The sequence below is a fragment of the Hemitrygon akajei genome, chromosome 5 (genome assembly GCF_048418815.1).
Source record: "Hemitrygon akajei chromosome 5, sHemAka1.3, whole genome shotgun sequence".
Classification (NCBI taxonomy): domain Eukaryota; kingdom Metazoa; phylum Chordata; class Chondrichthyes; order Myliobatiformes; family Dasyatidae; genus Hemitrygon; species Hemitrygon akajei.
The window spans coordinates 66,063,466-66,085,589 of NC_133128.1; the positions used below are offsets into that span (position 1 = coordinate 66,063,466).

The 22,124-nt window shown below is 39.5% G+C and overlaps 1 protein-coding gene across 9 annotated transcripts in view; it reads right to left on the reverse strand.

Moving 5' to 3' along the window:
* dmd (dystrophin) overlaps positions 1 to 22,124 on the reverse strand; it is a 1,932,045-nt gene that overhangs the window by 341,172 nt on the left and 1,568,749 nt on the right. For all 9 annotated transcript variants that reach the window (XM_073045659.1, XM_073045653.1, XM_073045656.1 and 6 more), the window contains 2 exons: positions 17,729 to 17,940; positions 2,182 to 2,336 (listed from right to left, as the gene is read on the reverse strand). In XM_073045659.1, coding sequence (XP_072901760.1) covers positions 2,182 to 2,336; positions 17,729 to 17,940 — 367 coding nt within the window. The remainder of the gene's footprint in view (positions 1 to 2,181; positions 2,337 to 17,728; positions 17,941 to 22,124) is intronic.

Here is a 22,124-nt window from a genome sequence, read left to right on the forward strand (position 1 = left end):
CTTGCAGGCCTTAGCATGCTGTTTTTACCTTTAATTTTCACATGGATGAAAATGCACCCAGCTGTGGTTTGCTAACAGAAAGAACTCATCATCAAAACAGATCTATTCTCTGGACAAAGGAAGCTGAACATGTTGCTCACGATTTAAGGCTGTGTTATTTATTGCCTTTTACTTTCCAGTCTGTAAATTGCAAAGCTGTACAATATCCACAAATGAAATGCGCTTATGACAAAAGGTATCCAATTAATATCTCAACAGGACATTCAGGGTACTGGCACCAGGGTTTCAATGGCTTCTGCTTGCAGTTTAGGTGTCAGCAACTTCAGAAACAGAAAACAACCTCCTTCAAAAAAAACAACATGAGTGAATCTGCAGATGCTGGAAATAAATAAAAACACAAAATGCTGGCAGAACTCAGCAGGCCAGACAGCATCTATGGGAGGAGGTAGTGACGATGTTTCGGGCCGAAGCCCTTCATTAGGAGGTTTTGGCCCGAAACGTCGTCACTACCTCCTCCCATAGATGCTGTCTGGCCTGCTGAGTTCTGCCAGCATTTTGTGTTTTCACTCATTCAAAAAAAAAATCACATTGACCTGGAAACTGTGGTTGTGCAATCAAAGTACTGTATAAGACGCAATTCAATTGAACTGCAACTGATTTAAGCAACAGAGGCCTGTTGTATTAATTGGCAATCTCTATTTCAGCCCATTTGAAATTGATAAATTCTCTGATTTGTGGTAGGAAGCTGAAATAATAGTCTTTAAGTGGTATATGTCCACGAGATGCTAAGACTATGCATAATGCTTACCGTAGATTCCGGATTTTAAGCCGCTACTTTTTTCCCACATTTTGAACAGCTTTGAACTTTGCGGCCAATAATCCAGAGCGGCTAATGCAAGGTTTTTTTCATGCCGCCTCGTAAACATTTTGCCTCGTAACAGTAGACCAATAAAATTGATGAGTAGTTCACAGAGGTCCAATGAAATTGTACGATAAATCAAGCGCACTTTCACAATTAAATTATTGTAAATCAGTCATTTGTACTCACCCTCATCAACATGGAAAACACTCGAAGCATTGTGCTACCTACCCTACTTAGTTTAAACTATATTTGTTTTCTGTACTACATCGCGGGATGCTATGACGACACACCCGGTTTCGCGGTGTCTTGTGGGAAAATGCCGTTTGCGATGAAACGGAAAGGAGGGGGGGAGCGGATTACGCGAGCGGCTTTGGATCTGAGCGAAATCTGCTTTTAAATGCCGTTTGCGATGAAACGGAAAGGAGGGGGGGAGCGGCATTACGCGAGCGGCTTTGGATCCGAGCGAAATCTGCTTTTAAATGCCGTTTGCGATGAAACGGAAAGGAGGGGGGGAGCGGCATTACGCGAGCGGCTTTGGATCCGAGCGAAATCTGCTTTTAAATGCCGTTTGCGATGAAACGGAAAGGAGGGGGGGAGCGGATTACGCGAGCGGCTTTGGATCCGAGCGAAATCTGCTTTTAAATGCCGTTTGCGATGAAACGGAAAGGAGGGGGGGAGCGGCATTACGCGAGCGGCTTTGGATCCGAGCGAAATCTGCTTTTAAATGCCGTTTGCGATGAAACGGAAAGGAGGGGGGAGCGGATTACGCGAGCGGCTTTGGATCCGAGCGAACTCTGCTTTTAAGTTAAAGGTATCAATAACTTTTCCTGGTAGGCTGCAGTATATATATTTTTTACCAGTCGTTAGGAGATATTGGAATGTTGTTCAGTAAAGAAGTATACGCAACGTATATTTAAAAGTAGCCGCGTACGGGCACGGTTCGAAAAAAAGCATTTGCAATATGTATTTGTTTTTGTTACCATATGGATTTAATTAAAAGTTAAAAAAATCCTCACGTGTAATATCTTTCTGTGTAAATATCTCATATTACAACGTGGGACACCTGCGGCCGAAAATCCGGTGCGGCCTAAAATCCGGTGCGGCCTTTACATTTAAAAAAATGATTTTATTTCTAAAATTAGTGCCAGCGGCTTAAAATCAGGTGCGCTCTGTAGTCCGGAATCTACGGTACTTGCAAACATCAAAATTGGCTTCAGTAGAAGAATGGATCTGTAACTTCCCATCCCCCAACCTGCAAGACAAGCAAGGCTTGATATTGCTCTTGGAAGGCATAAAACTGAGATACAGCCAAAGATTACCTTTTATTAACAGCTGCCCAAGAAACATGAAGGTTGTCGGCCATCATTTCCACCTTCGAAGTATTATCCGTTGAATAGTCCCGCAGAAGCTTGCGTGCAAGGTCATTCGCCATGTCCACCTTTATCTGCCACTGCCGCAGCTCCTTGACCAATTGCTGAAACCAGAATAACAAAACATCTCTGATATTGCTTATGGAGAAAGTTCTGAATAAAAGCATGGAGAAGGAATTGTATTCATTATTTACAAATTAAATTACTTATGCTTGTTCCCAAGTCTGGTATGACACGGGCTCAGCTCTACGGATCAGCTGTTTTTGTGGCCTACATTTTTTTTTAAAAAGGGTGAAAATTATATCACTAAATTCACCAAGGTTTTCCCAAAACTCTAAGAAGTGGGTTATTTTTGCTGCAATGCTAACTTTGCAGCAATTGGAAGACCAGATTTATGAATCTACTTATTCCCAATCTTTTCACATTTGCCTTGTACTTTTTACATTCACATGCATGTTGGAAGTTCAAAGTTCAATGTATGTATATGTCTCATGTATAATTCTCTTCAGTCCAAGCACAGAAAAGAATAGGTGGATCATTGAATCAGTGAATGATCTGTATCAAGCACAAGATTCCTTTCACTCACTGTTTCTTGGATATGTCTCCATGGAACAATGCTATAAAATGCACAGCTGTTACAACCATGCTGTTCATTGCTGACAACATGTGAAGCCTGAATGATATTTCGATCCGCTTTTTACACAAAATAATTACTTCTTTCCCAACCCCTATTTAAAAATAAATCTGTAATATTCTGCACTGTGGCTATTTTTGTGTACTCAATAAATATTTCTGATTGTTGGTTTCAAAGAGCTACTTCCTCCACTGTCAATGCTGCCAGTTACATTTGAATGTACAACAGGCCTTTGTTTCTCAAAACTTCCTGGGTTCCCCTGTGAACCTCATCCGGAAGCTTTGTTTCTATATTGGTCTTATACTTTTCATCTTTGTAGCACCAAGAGATTCTCCTCCCTCTCTTGCCTGTACCTACAGAGAGGAAATCTACACTCCTCATCCACGCTGACTTACATGTGACTAACTGCACCCATTTAAGGATGGATAATAAATGTGGTCCTTAGCTGTAACAGGTGAAAACAATTCACTTGACACGTTCTTTCCAATTCAACCAGGTGATGACTTGCTGCTACACGTCATATTACCAAAAAAAGCCCATATTGCTGTTCCAGTGTTTCTGAACTTCTGTCTGGAATTTCACAATAACCTTCGACATTCAGTGTTTCTGAACCCAATTTCAGTGTTATAAACAATAATAAACAATAAACAATAAGGCTGAAAGAGTGCAGTGAAGGTTTACAAGGATGTTACCGGGACTTGAGAAACTGAGTTACAGAGAAAGGTTGAAAAGGTTAGGACTTTATTCCCTGGAGCGTAGGAGAATGAGGGGTGATTTGATAGAGGTGTATAAAATTATGATGGGTATAGATAGAGTGAATGCAAGCAGGCTTATTCCACTGAGGCTAGGGGAGAAAAAACCCAGAGGTCATGGGTTAAGGGTGAAGGGGGAAAAGTTTAAAGGGAACATGGGGGGGGGGGAGGGCTTCTTCACACAGAGAGTGGTGGGAGTTTGGAATAAGCTGCCAGATGAAGTGGTAAATGCCGGCTCACTTTTGACATTTAAGCAAAACTTGGACAGGTATATGGATAAGAGGGGTTTGGAGGGATATGGCCCAGGTACAGGTCAGTGGGAATAGGCAGAAAAATGGTTCAGCACAGCCAAGAAGGGCCAAAAGGCCTGTTTCTGTGCTGTAATGTTCTATGGTTCTATGGTTCTAATGGATTCAAAGCAACTCATACTTTCTATTTTGAGATACTATATCTGTTTAGCTAAATGGAAAATGTAAATCTGGCTTTAACAAACAACTTAGTTTTGCTGTAACGTAAATGGCATAATGTGAAGAGCAGGGAGACCCCCAGTAACCCTGACGACTGCAACTGCGTGAAGTGCATCCAGCTGCAGCTTCTAACAATCTGTGTTAAGGAGTTGGAGCTGGAACTGGATGAACTCTGGATTATTCAGAGGCTGAGGGGGTGATAGATAGGACATAGAGAGATAGTTATACCCAAGGTGCAGGACCCAGGAATCTGGGTGACAGTCAGGAAGGAGAAAGGGATTAGGGAGCCAGTGCAGACTATCCCTGTGGCCATCCCCCTCAACAACAAGTATATCATATTGGATACAATTTGGGGGAGGGGAGGTGATAAACTAACAGAGGAAAGTCACAGTGGTCAGGTCTCGGGCACTAAGTATGCTTTTGTGACTCAGAAAGGAAAGGGGGGAGGAGGCACTCTGTGGCGATAGGGGATTCGTTAGTTAGAGGAATGGGCAGGAAATTCTGCGGGTGAGAATGAGATTCCCAGATGGTATGTTGTCTCCTGGGTGTCAGGGTTCAGGATATCTTGGCATTAACTCCTCAGCATTCTTAAGTGGGAGAGGGAACAGCAAGAAGACATGGTCCACATAGGTACAAATGACATAGATAGGATGAGTGACGAGGTTCTGCATAGGGAGTTCAGTGGGTTCGGAGCTAAGTTAATGGGTAGGACCATCAGGTTAGTGATCTCAGGATTGCTACCCATGCCACATGCTAGTGAGGCCAGAAGTAGAAAGATTATAAAGTTTAATACGTGGCTAAGGAGTTGGTGTAAGCAGGAGGGCACAAGATTTTTGAATCTTTGGACTTTCTTCCAGGTTGGACCTACACAGAATGGACAATTTGCACTTAAACAGGATGGGGACTAAAATCCTAGTGGGAAGACTCGTTAATGCTGCACAGTAGGGTTGAAATTAGAGTTGCAGGGGGATGGGAACCAGAGTGCTAGAACAGTTAGTGGAGAGGTTGTGGAAGCAGATGTTGTTGGTATGACCTCAGACAAAGTTAGGAATTGAAAAATTGAGCAGGGTGCGACGAGTATTCTGAGCTCCGTATATTTCAATGCAAGAAGTGTCATAGGAAAGGCGGATGGTAATGCTGAAGATGAGGTAGCTGGCTTACAAACAAAGGCAATGTATAGTGAAGAAAGACTGTTGGTAAGGCAAAACTGCAGTCAACAGGATGAGTCGCAATGTAAAAGGCAGACTGAAGGCACACAGAACTGAAGGCATTATATCTGAATGCGTGCAGTATACGCAATAAGGTTGATGTACTTGTAGCACCATTGCAGATTGGAAGGTATGTTGTAGGCATTACTGAATCTTTGCTGAAACAAGATTATAGCTGGGAGCTTAATGTACAAGGATACACATTGTATTGAAAGGACCGGAAGGAGTGCCGTTGCTCTGTTGGTAAGAAATGAAATGAAATCATTAGAAAGAGGGGTCAGAAGGTGTTGAAACTTTGCGGACAGAGCTAAGGAACTGCAAGGACAAAAAGACCCTCATGGGAGTTGTATACAGACCCCCAAACAGTAGGAAGGATGTGGTCTACAAGTTACAATGGGAGAAAGAAAATGCATGCCAAAAAGGGCAATATTATAATAGTCATAAAGGATTTCAATATGCAGGTAGATTGGGAAAATTAGGTTGGTGCTGGATTACAGGAGAGGGCATTTCTAGAGTGCCTATGAGATGGCTTTTTAGACAGCACGTCATTGAGCCCACTAGGGGATCAGCTATCTGGTTTGGGTGTTGTGCTTTGAGCCAGAATTGATTAGAGAGATTAAGGTAAAGGAACCCTTCAGGGAAAGTGATATTATGATCGAATTCACTCTGAAATTTGAGAAGGAGAAGCTAAATTAAGGTGTATCAGTATTACTGTGGAATAAAGGAAATTACAGAGGCATGAGAGAGGAGTTGGCCAGTAATGATCGGAAAAGAACACTGGCATGGATGATGGCAGAGCAGCAATGGCTGGAGTTTCTGGAAGCAATTTGGAAGGCACAGGATGTATACATCCAAAACAGAAAGGAGTATTCAAAAGGAAAAATCACACAACCGTGGCTAACTAGAGAGAGCATGAAAGCCAAAGAAAGTGTATATAATAGAGCAAAAATTAGTGGGAAGTTAGAGGATTGGGAAGCTTTTCAAAACCAACAGAAGGCAACTAAAAATGTCATTAAGAAGGTAAAGATGGAATACAAAAGTAAGCTAGCCTATAATATTAAAGAAGATACCAAATGTTTCTTCAGATATATAAAGCATATAGAAGCGAGAGCGAATATTGGACACCCACCATCCAGGCCATGTGCTCTTCTCACTTTTGCCATGAGAAAGAAGGTGTAGGAGCCACAGGACCCACACACCTGTCCAGGAAGAGTTATAACTCCTCAACCATCAGGTTCTTGAACCAGAGGGGATAACTTCACTAATCCCATCGCTGAAGTGTTCCCACCCTATAGACTGACTTGCAAGGACTCTTCATGTCACGTTCTTGATATTTATTGCATATTTATTTATTATTGCACAGTTACTTGTCTTCTTTGCACGTTGGTTGTCCATCCTGTTTGTTGCAGTTTTCTGCTGATTCTATTGTGTTTATTCTATTTACTGTGATTGCCAGCAAGAAAATGAATCTCTGGATTGTATATAGTGATATTTATGCACATTGACAATAAATTTACTTTGAAATTTGGCTTTCAAGGCAGTGCAGAGTAGGTTCACAAGGTGGATTCTGGAGATGAGGGGGTTAATTTAAGGACGTGAGTCACTTGGGACTATACTCAGTGCAATTCAGAAAAATGAGACAGGATCTTACGGAAACATAAAATTATGAAAGAGATAGATAAGATAGAGGCAGGACAGTTTTCACTGTTAAGTACGCCTCAAGGTTTGGGGGGGGGGGGTGTGGAATAGATTTAGAAATGGAGATGAGAAGAAACTGCTTTTTACAGACAGTAATGAATCTGTAGAATTCTCTGCCTGGGGAAGCAGTAGAGACTATCTCATTAAATATATTAAAGACTCAGATTGATTTTTTGCATTGCATGGGAATTAAGGTTTATGGGGAAAGACAGGTTGGTGGAGTTGAGTCCACGGCCAGATCAACCATGGTGGAGCAGGCTTGGGCCAGGTAGCCTACTCCTATTCCTATTTCTTATGTTGTTATGGCAAAATAGAGATTCTGACCTTTTGGCAGACAGAAATAGTTCCTTCTCAATATCTTTTAAAATACAGGCATGAATTTTTATATCAAAGACCTCTATTTCGCATTGCTTCACTGTTAGATTTCAGTTCATGCCATTTATGTTAAGTATGTTGTCAGTGACCCAGTTTAGAATGACAACTGGAGCAACAAAGCTCTGAATATATTTTCTCCCCAATGTCATTTGTTTCCAAGTCAAAAAACATAGGACATAAATCATAATGTAGGAAGTGACCTTCTGGGAAAGATATAGCTGTTCACAGATTTCTCAACAAAGCAAGGAATCTACTTTCATACTGTTAGTATTGAAGAATATTTGCAGCAGTAGAGATTGGGAATATTATTGGTTTGATTCATATTTTGACTTAGAGAGGCTAACACTGAAGCTTTGAATCCCTGGCTGCAAATGAAAAGACAATGGATAAGATCTGCATTATTAACTGTTATTGTGACCACTAAAATATCCTCTTATAAACAGCAAGTGAGAGCAAGATCCAGCCTGACTGATATCCATGAGTTCCTGAAGCCAAATGTTTGGATATTAAGGAATGATTGAAAGATGAGATGGAGGAGAGCAATAATCACGGAGTTATAGAGATATATATCACAAAAGCAGTCCCTTTAGCCCAGCATATCTATGCCATCAAGCACCCACTTATGCTAATCCCATTAATGAGCACATAATCCATAGTCTATGTCTCAGTGATTCATGTTTGTGTCTAGATGGGTCTTCAGTCTTGTAAGAGTACCAGCCTCCTGCACCACTCAGGTAATGTTGCTCAGATTCTGGGAGAAAATGTTTTCCCTCTCAATCTGTTATGCAAAACCCATGCCCTCTAATTTTAGTTACTTCTGTTATGGTAAAAAAGATCTTTCAGATCTCTCCTCTGTCTTCTCCAGTGCAATGAAAACACTTCCATCCAGCAGCTCCATAAAATGGAACACTGCATTGCAAACAACATCACGGTGAATCTCCTCTGCACCCTGTCCCATGAAACGACACCCATTCACAGTACATCAGCAGGGGTCAACTGATGCTTTATAAAGTATGTACAATATCTCCCTGCTCTTATTTTCCTTGGCTAACAAAAGCAAGCATCCCATGTGCTTTCTTCACCACCTTTCCCACATATGCTGCTACCTTCGGGAATCCTTGGACTTAGACAATGAGATATGCTTGTTCCTCAATACTCCCTAGGGTGCTACCATTTATTGTGTAAGTCCTTCATTCTCTCACACTTTTCAAGATTAAATTCTATCTGCCACTACTCTGCACATTTGCTCAAGTGAGCACTAGAGCATCATTTGGATTTTTTTTTACAGCTGCAGTGGACATTTCAACCAAATGTTTATGTAAATTTGATTTTAATTTTATTCTAATCGAGAGGAGGCAGTTCAAACCGGTATTGCAATCAAGAGCAAAGATAAACCTCAACCTGCTGCTGCTTTCAGCAGTGTTAATGTCAAACAAAACACCTTGTACAGCTCAGCTTTGAATTTCATGTTGATATTGTCATGGTGACTCTCGCTCCACTTCCATTTTTCCCATTCATTATACAAGAAAAGACCTCAGTTATAAATCAACACTCAAAGGGTCAGTTGGAAATTATCACACAATAATTTGAAACAGAACGGACAGAGAATTGTAGCAAAGGTAATTGAGTGTAATTTTGTGACAGCTGGCTTTTGGACTATTAGAAGTTTCAACTCCTTATTTAATCAACAACTTTTATTAGAAGTCATTTACATCTCAAAGCCCCATTAGCAATGAAAACAATTTAACTGGCTGTAAATACTTAGTTGTGGAAAAAGTGAAGGACATAATGTGCCAGGCAATTCACTGTGCAGTCCCACTAGATGGCAGCATGACAGTGTACAGTTCTATGTCCAGCCCACAATCCCTCGGTTCTCAGAATGTAGCTAAGAGCAGCACTATTGCACAACAGGACATATCCTGGTGCCTGATGCCAGAAATTCCCTGCAGATTCATCCGGATTTAGGTGCTTAAGTGGAAATATGGGTGGGCAAAAGGTTAAATCAGTCTGCTACTTCCATGCAAGCACTCAAGTCCTCCAGTCACGTACAGATCTGGAATGTTAATCTGTCAGCTTGTTTGATTGCTTTTCGCCGCCTGTAGTTTGGAAGTAGTACCTAGCCTTGCAAAGATCCACAAGCACCCAAATAGAAATGGGTTTTCACTGGGCATCGCTGGGCTGCTGACTAAGCGCCAAGGCCGGAAGTTAGTTAATTTTTAAAAAATATTTCACTACAGTGCAGTATTTTTCATAATTAAAGTATTTTTAGTTATTTCTTTTTTAACTTTTCAAAATTTTAACATTTCTGATAAATCTATAAGTTCCAATCTTTGTTTTTAAATTTTGTTAGATGTCTCATACTAGGCATTTAAAATAATTAAAGATCATTCTGATTTCAGAAAGTTGGGGGCTAAGCTTTGACAGCCTTCAACTCCTTTGTTGTGTTCTGAGATGCGAGGCTTCCTCAGTGCCAGAGCTGCTGAAAATCACCAATGCGGGTCCCCTGCACCATCCCAACTATGTCAAGACAGACCATGGATGGCAACTTTATCTGCGAGGATCAGTGCCAGCAAGACTTGACCTTCTGTTTTTCTCTCAAAAGTACTTTGAAAATTAAATACTGACAAAGTCAACTCCAAATGACATTCTCTACAAATGACAATCCAAACTTCTACCTAATACTATGAACAATTTTCACATAATACACCCTCTACTGCTTTGAATGTCCCAGAGCTCTTAACTGGGAGGAGAATTTGATAGCTTGACACATTCTGAAGACATGTCGGAGCAGGTAGCAGAAGTTTGGTCAGGAATCAAAGTTTTAAGGAGCACTGTGATGGAGCTGCAAACTTAAAGGCTGTTAATTCCAGAGTTGAGAGCACAGCTGGCCATTGTGGAGTGAGTAAAATTAGCACAAGATGGTAGAACTGGTTGGGCAGGGAATCCTAATCATGCTTCTAAGTACCACATTACCTTCTGGCATTAAGGAACTATGAGCCTGCAAGGAGCAAGAAACTGGAGAAATCAAGCATGCCTGACATCTGCAAATGGAACTCCTCCTCATAAATGTCATCCTCAGCAAGGGACAAAAGAAAGGGACCTCAGTTGACGTATTTTTAAGCTCCCCCGTGACTTTGCCAGCTAACAGTTAAGAGGTTTTCAGCATTTGCAAAGTACAGTGAGTAATTTACCATATGTGTATTTATATCTTTGCATTTATTCAATCACAGTCCATGAGTGTGTGGCTCCCAAATAGCCTAAGCAGCCGTGAAGAATGCACTTACAGTCTCACACATCTGATTGCTTAGAGACATCAGCATGGTGCAGAGTAAGTTGGCTACCACTGCAGGAAGGGATCTATTTACAATGTACCAATTTCTAAGCTGAAAATGTTAAAGAGGTTTCAGTTGCTACAAATATTGCACTTTTGAAATACATACCCAGGGGGTAAAACGCTGAATTTCTGATACAATACAAATGCTTTAAAAATTGTTTCATGCTAACTTCAATTGAGATGATGCATTTAAAAGTGTAATGCACCATCAAAAATCCTTTAAGTTTGAGGAGCAGAACTTCACTGAGCTAAATAATGAACAACTGCCAACATTCATAGAAATTGTGCATTATGTCAGAGAAAGTTGAATTTGGCCTGAGTACACTGGGGGGGGGGGGGGGGTGTGAGAAGAGACTTTTCTACCTGTTGATAAACAGGTAGGAAACTCTTAACTCTTCAGAAATAAGTTAATGAACAGAAAGGAAAAGGAGGATATAATTTAAAAGCAGGAAACTGTTTAAATCTCTGTGGAGTTTCAAACTTTGGGCCTCAATTTCAAAAGGAAAAAAAAAGAATTCATCATTTGCAATTGGAAGTATTCCACCAGTGCTAACATAGAGTTAGTGTGAAGAAGGCACAATTAGCATCATGATATTATAATTAGAGAATTTTCCAGTGTGAAGTACGGAGCACTTAACACAATCATAACATTTCTCGGCTCTTTCAGTAGCATACACACACATACAGCTATGTTAGTACCAGTAGGAGAGGCATAGTGGAAAAGCCAAATTATTAATGCCTTTAGTATTGCTGGAGATGAAGACAGTTGGGAAAATGTTCATGCCCTTGTGCACTATCCAATGATTCTTGGACAAAATTTGCCTGCACAAAATGAGCTGAGAACATGATGCAAGTTTACGCTTTTGGAAGAATAACCACAAACCTCAGTGGATCTTATACATTAAAATAAATAGTTTCTGGAATGTTATAGGAAAAGGCTGCAGAACTGCATGTAAAACATTTTGGAGAGATGGTAAGAGTGGACAATATTTTACCACATGGCTTGACAAAGTGGATCACATTTATAATCAATGTCTACGCCTTGTGCACTGCAATTACAGTGAAATATTTCAGACTGTTAAACTCCTAAAACTTCATCTCACTCTTTTCAAATACCGCTTTTATGAGGATCATAAAAGGTATAAATCCTGAACTGGGGGAATAGTTATTATTTTGACATGAAGATTAGTTAAAGTAAATTTAAAGGAGTAAGGTGCATCTAATTTCCACACTGTTAGCCAGATTCCATTCTACAAAATAGAACTTAATGACAAATGCTCTTTTATGACTTCAGAGACATTGAAAGGGCCTGACCAGCCATTTTAATAATGGGAGGAGGATTCACACAGCCAGTGTGCGGGCACACAAGGGGTTAATTTTAAAGGGGTTATAGGGTTGTTGCTGTCAGAACAGAGAGAGGTAAAAATGAAAATATTGGGCACCAGGATTGAGGGGGGAATGATGCTAAGTGAGAGAGATATAGGGTACTCGATGGAGGCTGAATGAGGAACAGTCAGCATGAGCAGAATTCTGGTCAGTAATTGCCGGCAGTACAAGAATGGTCAGTCTCAGAGGGATATGGAGTGGCACAGTGGCATCACAGTTAGTCTTGCATCTCCACAATTGTGTGAATTGGGTTTGATTCTGACCCGAGATGCTGACTATGTAGAGGCCGCACATTCTCCCTGCAAATGCATGGTTTTTCTCCCATGTCTGGGAGGTTTGTTACCACTGCAAATTGTCCATTGGTGCAGTTCATAAAAAAAACCCACAGATCAAAGGGCATTGATGGAATTATGTGACATAGGATAAGTTGCAGGGATTCAAAATAACCGGGAGGTGGAAGGGATTCTTCCTCTGGAAGCCAGCATGGACCCAATGGCAGATGGGTGAATGACCTTCCTCTATGTTATTGTTACTGTAAGTTAAAAAGGAAACAGGACAGACAGTGACAGGGAGACAGCGTGTGGTCAGTGAGAAGAACATAGGCTGGATATATATGACAGTCTGGAGGTGATCACTGTAAGGATGAGTGTGATTGGCTGCTTGAAAGAGCTTGGATGGACACAGGAAGTCAGTGTGAAGAGGGCATGGAGTAAAATCACTGTGAGGTCATGGGGATAATGATGCGATTGAGAAACTATAGTGATTTGATAAAATCTAACCAACAAACATTGTTTTAAACAAAGCTGACAGAATAAAAGAAAGGTCTAATCGATAAATATCCCATGTCCGAAGATGCTGATAGGTTGCCCCCGTGGCTAGTTCTCCACTAGTTGTTTTTCCAGTTGCAAGTGAAATCCAGTCAGGTACACATGTTCACGAGAAACAGAAGCAAGTGGAAGCCAGTCAGCACCTCAATCTCGAACCACTATTCAACACAAACATCAAACCTGAATCTCCATTCAACACAAACCTCAAACCCAAATCACCATTCAACATAAACATCGATCCCAAATCACCATTCAACACAAACCTCAAATACCATTCAACACAAACCTCAAACCCAAATCACCATTCAACACAAACCTCAAACCCAAATCACCATTCAACATAAACATCGATCCCAAATCACCATTCAACACAAACATCAATCCCAAATCACCATTCAACATAAACATTGATCTCAAATCACCATTCAACACAAACATCAATCCCGAATTACCATTCAACATAAACATCGATCCCAAATCACCATTCAACACAAACATCAATCCCAAATCACCATTCAACATAAACATCGATCCCAAATCACCATTCAACATAAACATCGATCCCAAATCACCATTCAACACAAACATCGATCCCAAATCACCATTCAACACAAACATCGATCCAAAATCACCATTCAACACAAACATCAATCCCGAATCACCATTCAACACAAACATCAATCCCGAATCACCATTCAACACAAACATCAAACCTGAATCTCCATTCAACAAAAACATCAATCTCAAATCACCATTCAACACAAACATCGATCCCAAATCACCATTCAACACAAACATCGATCCCAAATCACTATTCAACACAAACATCAATCCCAAATCACTATTCAAAACAAACAATGATCCCAAATCACTATTCAACACAAACGTTAAACCCGAATCACCATTCAACACAATCATAGCTGATGCAATTTTATACACAGCATCACATTCCTCTTCTCTTCCCAAACACCATGCAGTTCAAATATTTGCCAGTCTTGATCCTGAACATAATGAATGATGAAACCTCCATGGCTCTGTAGGGAAAAGAATTTTGAAGATCCACAACCTCATGGGAGAAGAAACTCTGTATCTTTAAGTGAGTGGCTTATTATTTTTAAGATATAATCTCTAGTCCTAGATGCCTCCATATTCACCCTGTCAATTCCCCTTCTGAACCTTGTACTGTTTCAGTACAGTCTGTTCACATTCTTAGTAACTCCTCTAAATATAAGAGAGCCTTCATCAGTCAGTCCCTTCAGTTTAGGAGTTAACCCAGTGTACACTGTCTGCACTGCTCCCAGGAATAGCACAACCTTGTTCAAATATAGAGATCAAAACCACTCTCATTACTTCAAATGCAGCTTCAGCAGTACCCTGCAAAGTTGTATTGAAGTTTCCTACTTCTGCATTCCACATCCCTTGCGAGAAAGCTAACATCCAGTATGCTTCCTAATTACTTGTATTGATATGCCTTTTTAAAAATTCTTTCACTTTGAATAATCTCCCATGATCTCATATTATATTCTGTTTATCATCTTTTTGTGCATTTATTAGACTCTTCGCAGACTCTTTTCATCTTGCTTACAACTTATCGATGCACCTATCTTTGAACCAGCAAGTTTTGTGACAGTACACATGAACCCTTCATCCAAGCCATTAATAGAAATTGTACATGTTTGCTCTTTTCTCTTTGACATTTCATTAGTTCGTAATTACCAATCCAAAAAACAATGAACTGTTCATACCAACTTTCAATTTTCAGCTGGTTGTTTTGATAGATGGTTGGTTCATGTATACCATAATTGATTTACTTGTTTATTTATTTATTATTATTATTTTTATTTTTTTCTCTTCTAGATTATGTATTGCATTGAACTGCTGCTGCTAAGTTAACAAATTTCATGTCACATGCCGGTGATAATAAACCTGATTTTGAAAAAGGTTCTGGATCTACAGCAAGAACTGCAGCCAGTGCAAAGGAATTCATTCACTCTCTTCCCATATTTTGTTTTATTTGCTACTGCATTCCATCTTAAAAACCAGTCAGAATAGGGAGAAGGATAGTGAAGAATGCTAATATTCTTATATCCTAATCTTCGCTAGGATAGAGAAGAATACAAAAATAGGAAAGGGGAAGTCAGAAGCAGGAAATGAGAAGCAACAGGAGAAAGGTAAAGGAGAGGGAAGAAACATTCATGGACACATGTGTGAGAGGGGAGAAAGAGTGAGAGTGAGAGAGAGAGAAAGACAAAAATTTAGCTCAAATTTTATTCCAATTTCATAGGAAAATAAATTGACTAGATATTCTCACTCTCCAACCAGATAAGAAAAACTTTAAGATGTCAAATTTGCAATTACAACATAGTACAGTACAGGTCCTCAGCCTACAATGTTGTGCTGACATTTTAACTCACTCTAAATTCCATTTAACCCTTCCCTTTTGCATAGCCCTCCATTTTCCTATCATCCATGTGCCCATCCAAGTTTCTTAAATGTTGCTAATTTAAGAAATTAAGAAGTATCTTTTGCAATGGAACACACTTCTAGCTTTGATTTTGATTAGACCATTATCAAGTAACATTCCTTCTATAATACTGAATGGGAATGCTGATGGACAGGCAGATCAGGCAGTTCTCTGCTTAACCATATGAGAAGCTTTTGACCACCCCATCAAAGGCTTGGCCCTGTTTCATTAGAGAAATCACACCCAGGATGAGGCCATGCTGTGGACAATCCCATGGGTTAATGGCAGCGTGCAAATAAGATGTTCTTTCTACTCTTGCCAGCTGCACATCATTCCCTTCCCTGACCTTATGCATAGAAACCACACAACACATGTGAAATCACCATCTTGATGAGAGGAGAGAAAGCAGGCAAAAGGTTTTAAGAATTAGACAAGAATCTATCCACCTTGTCATCACACATGAACATTTTCTTTCAGATTTAGCTTCTTATAAAAGTTTGACACAATTCTCTCAAAGTGGGGTTGACTGTGAGGGGAAATTACCTAACTTCACTACTCTCACATGAAAGAATGTCTATGAAAATTCAACCAACTAAAAAGTGTTGGCGCGTGGCCAAGTGGTTAAGGCGTTGTTCGAGCCTCAGCTAAGGCAGAGTGTTGTGTCCTTGAGCAAGGCACTTAACCACACATTGCTTTGCGATGACACCAGTGCCAAGCTGCATCGGCCCTTGCCCTTCCCTTGGACAACATCGGTGGCATGGCGAGGGGAGACTTGCAGCATGGGCAACTGCTGGTCTCCCATACAACCCTGCCTAGGCCTGCGTCCTGGAAACTTTCCAAGGCGCAAATCCATGGTCTCTCGAGACTAACGGATGCCTATAAAAAGAACCTAAACATTCAAATGAAATTCATAACAGATTGCGGTATAATGTTGTGCCTCATGTAATTGCATCTGTTTTGAATTGTATATTATGTGAATTTATGTCACTTGGATTACACTACCTGGGACCTAATTTACTGCCTCCTATAGGTTGTTGTTATAGGCATTAATAACAGATTGGTGTAATGAATGTTTGATGGGTTACCCTATTACAAGGCCATTATTTCCTTTCTTACTTGACTTGATGGAATGAACTTGCATAATTATACTAATGACACATTTTTTTTTGGTTTCAGGCCCCATTTGTTACCATGCTTTATCTGAATAATCAAATGCACATTCCAAGTGCTTCATTACCTTAATTTCACTGTTTAAATTGGGTGGAACATTCTCCAAATGCCTGTTTTATCAAGTAAGCAAACTGATGGATGAAATTTCATACAATGTTTTGAACTTTTTCATTAGAGTTTCCAAATTTTATCAAAGTATCTTACATGAATTTAAGAAAATAGTTTGAATAAATAAATAAAGTTATTAACTGAAAATGAAAGTCAATCAAAATATAAATAAATTCAGAAATATGCAGTTCCATTTTGAGGTCCGGAAACAATAGATTTGTTTCTCTCTCCACAAAATGTTAATTTACCTGTTGTCCATTTCCTGCATCTTCAGTTTAATTTCAGACATCTAGCATCTGCAGCTTTTTTTAAGCTTCATTTCTCCAGGATTTAAAATTATTTTACTTTCAAATTAATATGGTAGATAAAAATCTAAGATAATTATTTTACCATTCAATCAAGTAAAATAGTGCTTAATTTTAATGTGGCCCCCACACAGATTCCAATTTATAGTATACAATTGAATGCAATTACACTCCTTGTTCAGTTATGCTCTCCCCATTAGCCTATATTGACTTCCATGTCCTAAAGATAAAAGATTTTTGCATAATATTATATAACTAGTCCAATCATTTCAAGAAAGCAGTTCCTATCTCCATGATAACAGCAAGTCACAAAGATCATTTGCTGCGAGGATTTAAAATGGGAAATGTAAAATTCTTGTTTTGCTGTTTGGATCTCTCCGTGTTATCACCCCATCTTATCTGTATAACCTGCTCCTGTACTCGTTTTTTAAATTTCCTGAATTCCAGTTTCCGGTCCATTATAATTGCAATGCCTGAAAACGTTCATTCCATCAGCTGGAATCCCCTCAGCCACCCTTTCTCCATCTCCCATTTCCACAAAAAAACTCCTTTAAACTTACCTTTTGATTATCTGTCTCAATACCTCTTTATGCAGCACGGTATCAAGCAGCATGCCTCTGAAATATCTGACTATGTTACAATATTTATGCACATTAAAAAGATAAGTTGTTGACCTCAGCTGGAAGCAATCCAGCATTTGTGATCTCTTGCTGATTTGCTTACCTCTTTAAAAAAAGGCAACAAAATCTGTACAGCCATTTTAATTACCTTTACGTCTGCATTCTGCTTCATTAGTATGTCCACGTTGTAGGACATTTCCTTCCAGGTTCCCTGCTTTGTTCTGGCTTTCTCAAGAAGTTCCTCTGCCTCTTGCTTGGCTTCCAGCCATTGATTGGAATCCTTCAGCATCTCCTGCAGCTGTTGGGTGCGAGACTGTAACCGGCTTTGCACCTCATCCCACTGAGTCTGAACCTTTTCAACTAAAATGGAAAGTGACAAAAATTGAAATGAAAAGTTGTGCCACAGATCAAGGTAATTTGTACTGCAAAGACTCAATCATTCAACTATTATTCAGCCAATCTTTTGTCATTAATGTACCAGAAAAAGTATTCATTCTTTATTCTTTCCATTATACGTTTCAAATCTAAAAATAGACATGAATCCTTAAACTTTGCATCCTTGTTCCAAGTCTATCATTTGTAACACTTCTGTTGCCCTTTTAGTTACCACAAACTAAAATTAAGTCAGATTACTGATACCCTACTTACGTACAGCTTGCATATACAGTACGAACAAGTGTATGGGAGACCAGCAGGATAGATTTGCCAACTGCTGCAGGCATCATCTGACGTATGGAAACTTATTTCATGACTATATTTCTGACTTGCGAACTATCCAGGTTACATGCAATTCCTAGGGCCAGAACCCTGTCATAACCCGGGGCGGTGGAGAGTGGAGGACCTGTACCTAGAATTTATTCTATTGTTCACAGAATTTATGCTAAGACTGGCCTAAGAATAACTTGGACAGGAATGGCCATATCAAGCCCTACAAACCAAACGTCATTGTTCTCAAGAGTCTTTTTTTAAACACCAAATTTACTTGTCTCTGATGTGATGTATTTAAATAAATTAATCTTGTTTCTGGATTCAAAATTTTCATCACCCAGATATCTTCTCATTTAACAAGTATGTTACATCCAATTTTGTTTCTGCTGTATTGTGTGATGAAGAATAAGTAAAGAATTCAATATTTCAGGAGTAGGTATAGGGTTAGTCTTATTTGTTAACATCTTGATTGTATCGATAGCTTGAGTAAAAAATAACATTCCTAAATGAGGGGAGTTAGATGGGAAACACAAAGATATGTAGCTTCATTTTGCTTTTCAGCACAGACTTCAAATGACAATAGACCGAGTAAATCCTCATTATATTAATTCTCACCACCTAAGATTTGCAAAGAGATAACTTCTATTGATTCAAAGGACACTTTAAATATTAAATCAACTCTGCTTCTTGAACAGAGATGAAAAATAACTTAAATTCTAAAGCTAAAACTTCTGTCACCAGCATACAACACTCTGTCCGTCGTCATCTTCCAGATAACCCATGAAAATGTCTACTTTCCTTCTTTTTATGTCTGTTTTTTGTCTTAAGTGTGTTTCTTGAACTGTTAGAGCCTGCGATTTAGAGTTCGGATTTTGTTTGAATGATCTAGCACTTCGCTGTCTTCAAGAAGATTCCAGGAAGCAAATGTGTACTTGGGTGGCCTCAGGGGGAAGGAACTTTGAGACGAGGCATGAGCCAATGTTTGACTCCATTTCTCCAATTAAAGCGTCCATTAATCACCCATTAAAGTGATGAGGAAGACTGAGATATTGAGGTGAATCCGGAAGGTGAGCGAGAGTTCAGTGCCGACTGCTTTCCTTTTGATCGCTGCTAAGAAGGCGTCTGTGAGAACCCTATAGCTGAGTGGTCACTGTGACAGGTGGGTAGGCCTCTGTGCTTGTATGGTTTCTCTCTTTATTGATGAAGAATGATGTTACCGTGGTTCTGCATTATGGATTGAGCCATTGTGTTTACGGACTGCGGACTTTCTCAGATTTATGGTTTTTATATTTTGTGTTTTTTGCCCATTTCATTCTGTTTTGTTGTGTGAGGGGAGGGGTTTTGGGGGGTCGACGTTCTTGTTCTGTCTTCCGTGGGGGTGTGGGGAGCTTGGAGGTTGATGACTGGGATGCCGTTCTTTTTTGTGTGGTGTGGGGGGGGGGGAGTTCTCTCTGAACAACCTTCATGCTCTTTCTTTGTTTCATGACTATCTGGAGAAGGTGAATCTCAGTGTTGTATAGGAATACATAATCTGATAATTAATGAAACTTTGAACCTGAAAAATGAATTTGAAATTGTAAAAATGAAACTTTGCAATGTTCACACAATTAATTGCAACTTTAATTATTCCACTTTTCCAGACTCTAGTTATTTATTTGAGAGATAGAGGAGGAAAGCTTGGGGGTGGGGGGGAATATCAGTTCTTGCTGAACCTGCGATGTTAAGCTTGGGTCTGTTTTCACCAAGTCTTGCAGGAAACAAAAAAAAACTTTGCATTGCAGTGCTTATAATTACAGAATGAAATTCAGACTGGGAAAGGCAGCCAATGTCTATGTATCACAATTATGTCACTGAATCTGTGCTACCTCCCATTGTTTCCCTCAGTCGGGGAATGTTAATTTCCTTTTGCTGATAACAACTCGCAAAACTCCAAAACAAAACTAATCCAACTCACCCAAATCCTTCAGTACAATACTAACATAGCATAAATCAACATTCTCAACTGGAAGTTTATTATACATATCAACTATTTTTTTGTGGATTTTACTTCTTAATCTTTCAGCAAGCGTTATTTGTTATTCATTTTCCCTTGCATCCCTTCAATCCAAGATAAATAGACTTCTAATTTCCCAATCACGTTCTAACCTTGCTTTAATTATCAACACTGTTTCACATCCATTCAATCTTGCTCATCAAAATTGTTTTAGCTGAACTTCAAAACTTCACTCTTCATTGAATCTTTATAAATATATTTTTACTATTTGGATGTACAGAGGCCAAAGGCTCAAAGAAGTCTTGATGCAGAGACTGATAAAAATAATGCAACAGAGGTGCATTTGAACTGTGTTCCTGGGCATGAACTTGCAGAAATTTACAGTATCTAATCAACAAATTGCTTTTGGTGAAGGTGAATTGTTTCAGGGTTTTGACCATATTTAATGCAATGAATGTTGAATGCTATTTACCCACGTGCTGGTGATTATACTCCCAACACGACCTCCAGTCTTTTCAGTGTTATTACCTTCTCGTTTCTTTATGCTCCGGTTTTTCAGAGTCAGAAAGACAGGGCTCAAAAGCACTTCATTTGCTTTCAGAGCATAAAATGAATTCAAGGCAGGGCAGTTTATTCCTGGAATGGTGAGTGGTCACTCTGTACAGATATTAGTTCTGCTACTGAATTTGTGGGATCATCTTTCCGGCGTCACAGGTCAGAATCAGAATCGAGTTTACTATCACTGACATAAGTCATGATATTTGTTGTTTTGAGGCAGCAGTACAGTACAAGACAAAATAAATTACTGTAAATAGTGCAAAAGAAAATAACAAGGTAGCATTCACATGTCGAAGAACTGTTCTGCTATCTGATGGCAGAGTTGAAAAACTATTCCCAAACATTCACCTTTGGTCTTCGGTCTCCTGTACCTCCTCCACAATGGGGGTATCATAACAAGGGCATGTGCTGGATGGTGTGGGTCCTTAAAGTTGGATGCCACCTTATTGTCACATAAAAACTTATCCTGCTTCCCGATCGTGCAGATCAATTCATTGCATCATGCACCGAGTAAGTACAAGGTAAGACAATTAACAGAATGCAGAATGAAGTGTACAGAGAAAATGCAGTGTTGGTAGACAACAAAGTGCAAGCTCATATGAGGTACATTGTGAGGTCAAGAGTCCATCTTTTCAATATTCATGACATCTTTGACAGCCAGCAACTTTTTCAAGGCCTCATCCAGACACTAAAACTATTGCAAGGTGACACTTTGGTTCATTAAAATCCTGTGACCTTAAAATCATGAAAGGAAAATCTGAAATAAAGGTCAAGCATACTGAAAGCACTCAGCATCTGGTCACTCCTGTGGATAGAGAAGCAGGGTCAATGACTTATCATCTAAAGGTCAGTTAATTGAAATACTATCCCAGCTTTCTGTGGACCTAAAGGCATCCTTTTAAAAGATCTAACATAAATTCCTGATGAACAGGGGTAACTTTACACACCCCTACTTCTGCATCCTTAAGCTGTCAACCAAAATCCAGGTTTAAACAGTTCCCTCTTGTGAATGCAGGAAGATAAGGCATCGTTCTACCCACACCTCACCTGCTAAGAATGAGTGAAGAGCTTGAATTGACAATGTTTTACTGCTTTGAGAGAGTTGCCGGCATTATTTTAGGGAAATGAATCTAAATAACCTTTTGCAGATTTCTAACAATATTTATGTAACTAGGTGACCATCGAATATCATTTTTTTATTGTTAAAATGCTCTTATGTATTCACCCTGGTAATGCTAAAAAATACTGCCTGTGCCTTTAAGAGAAAAAGATGATGTCATCATGC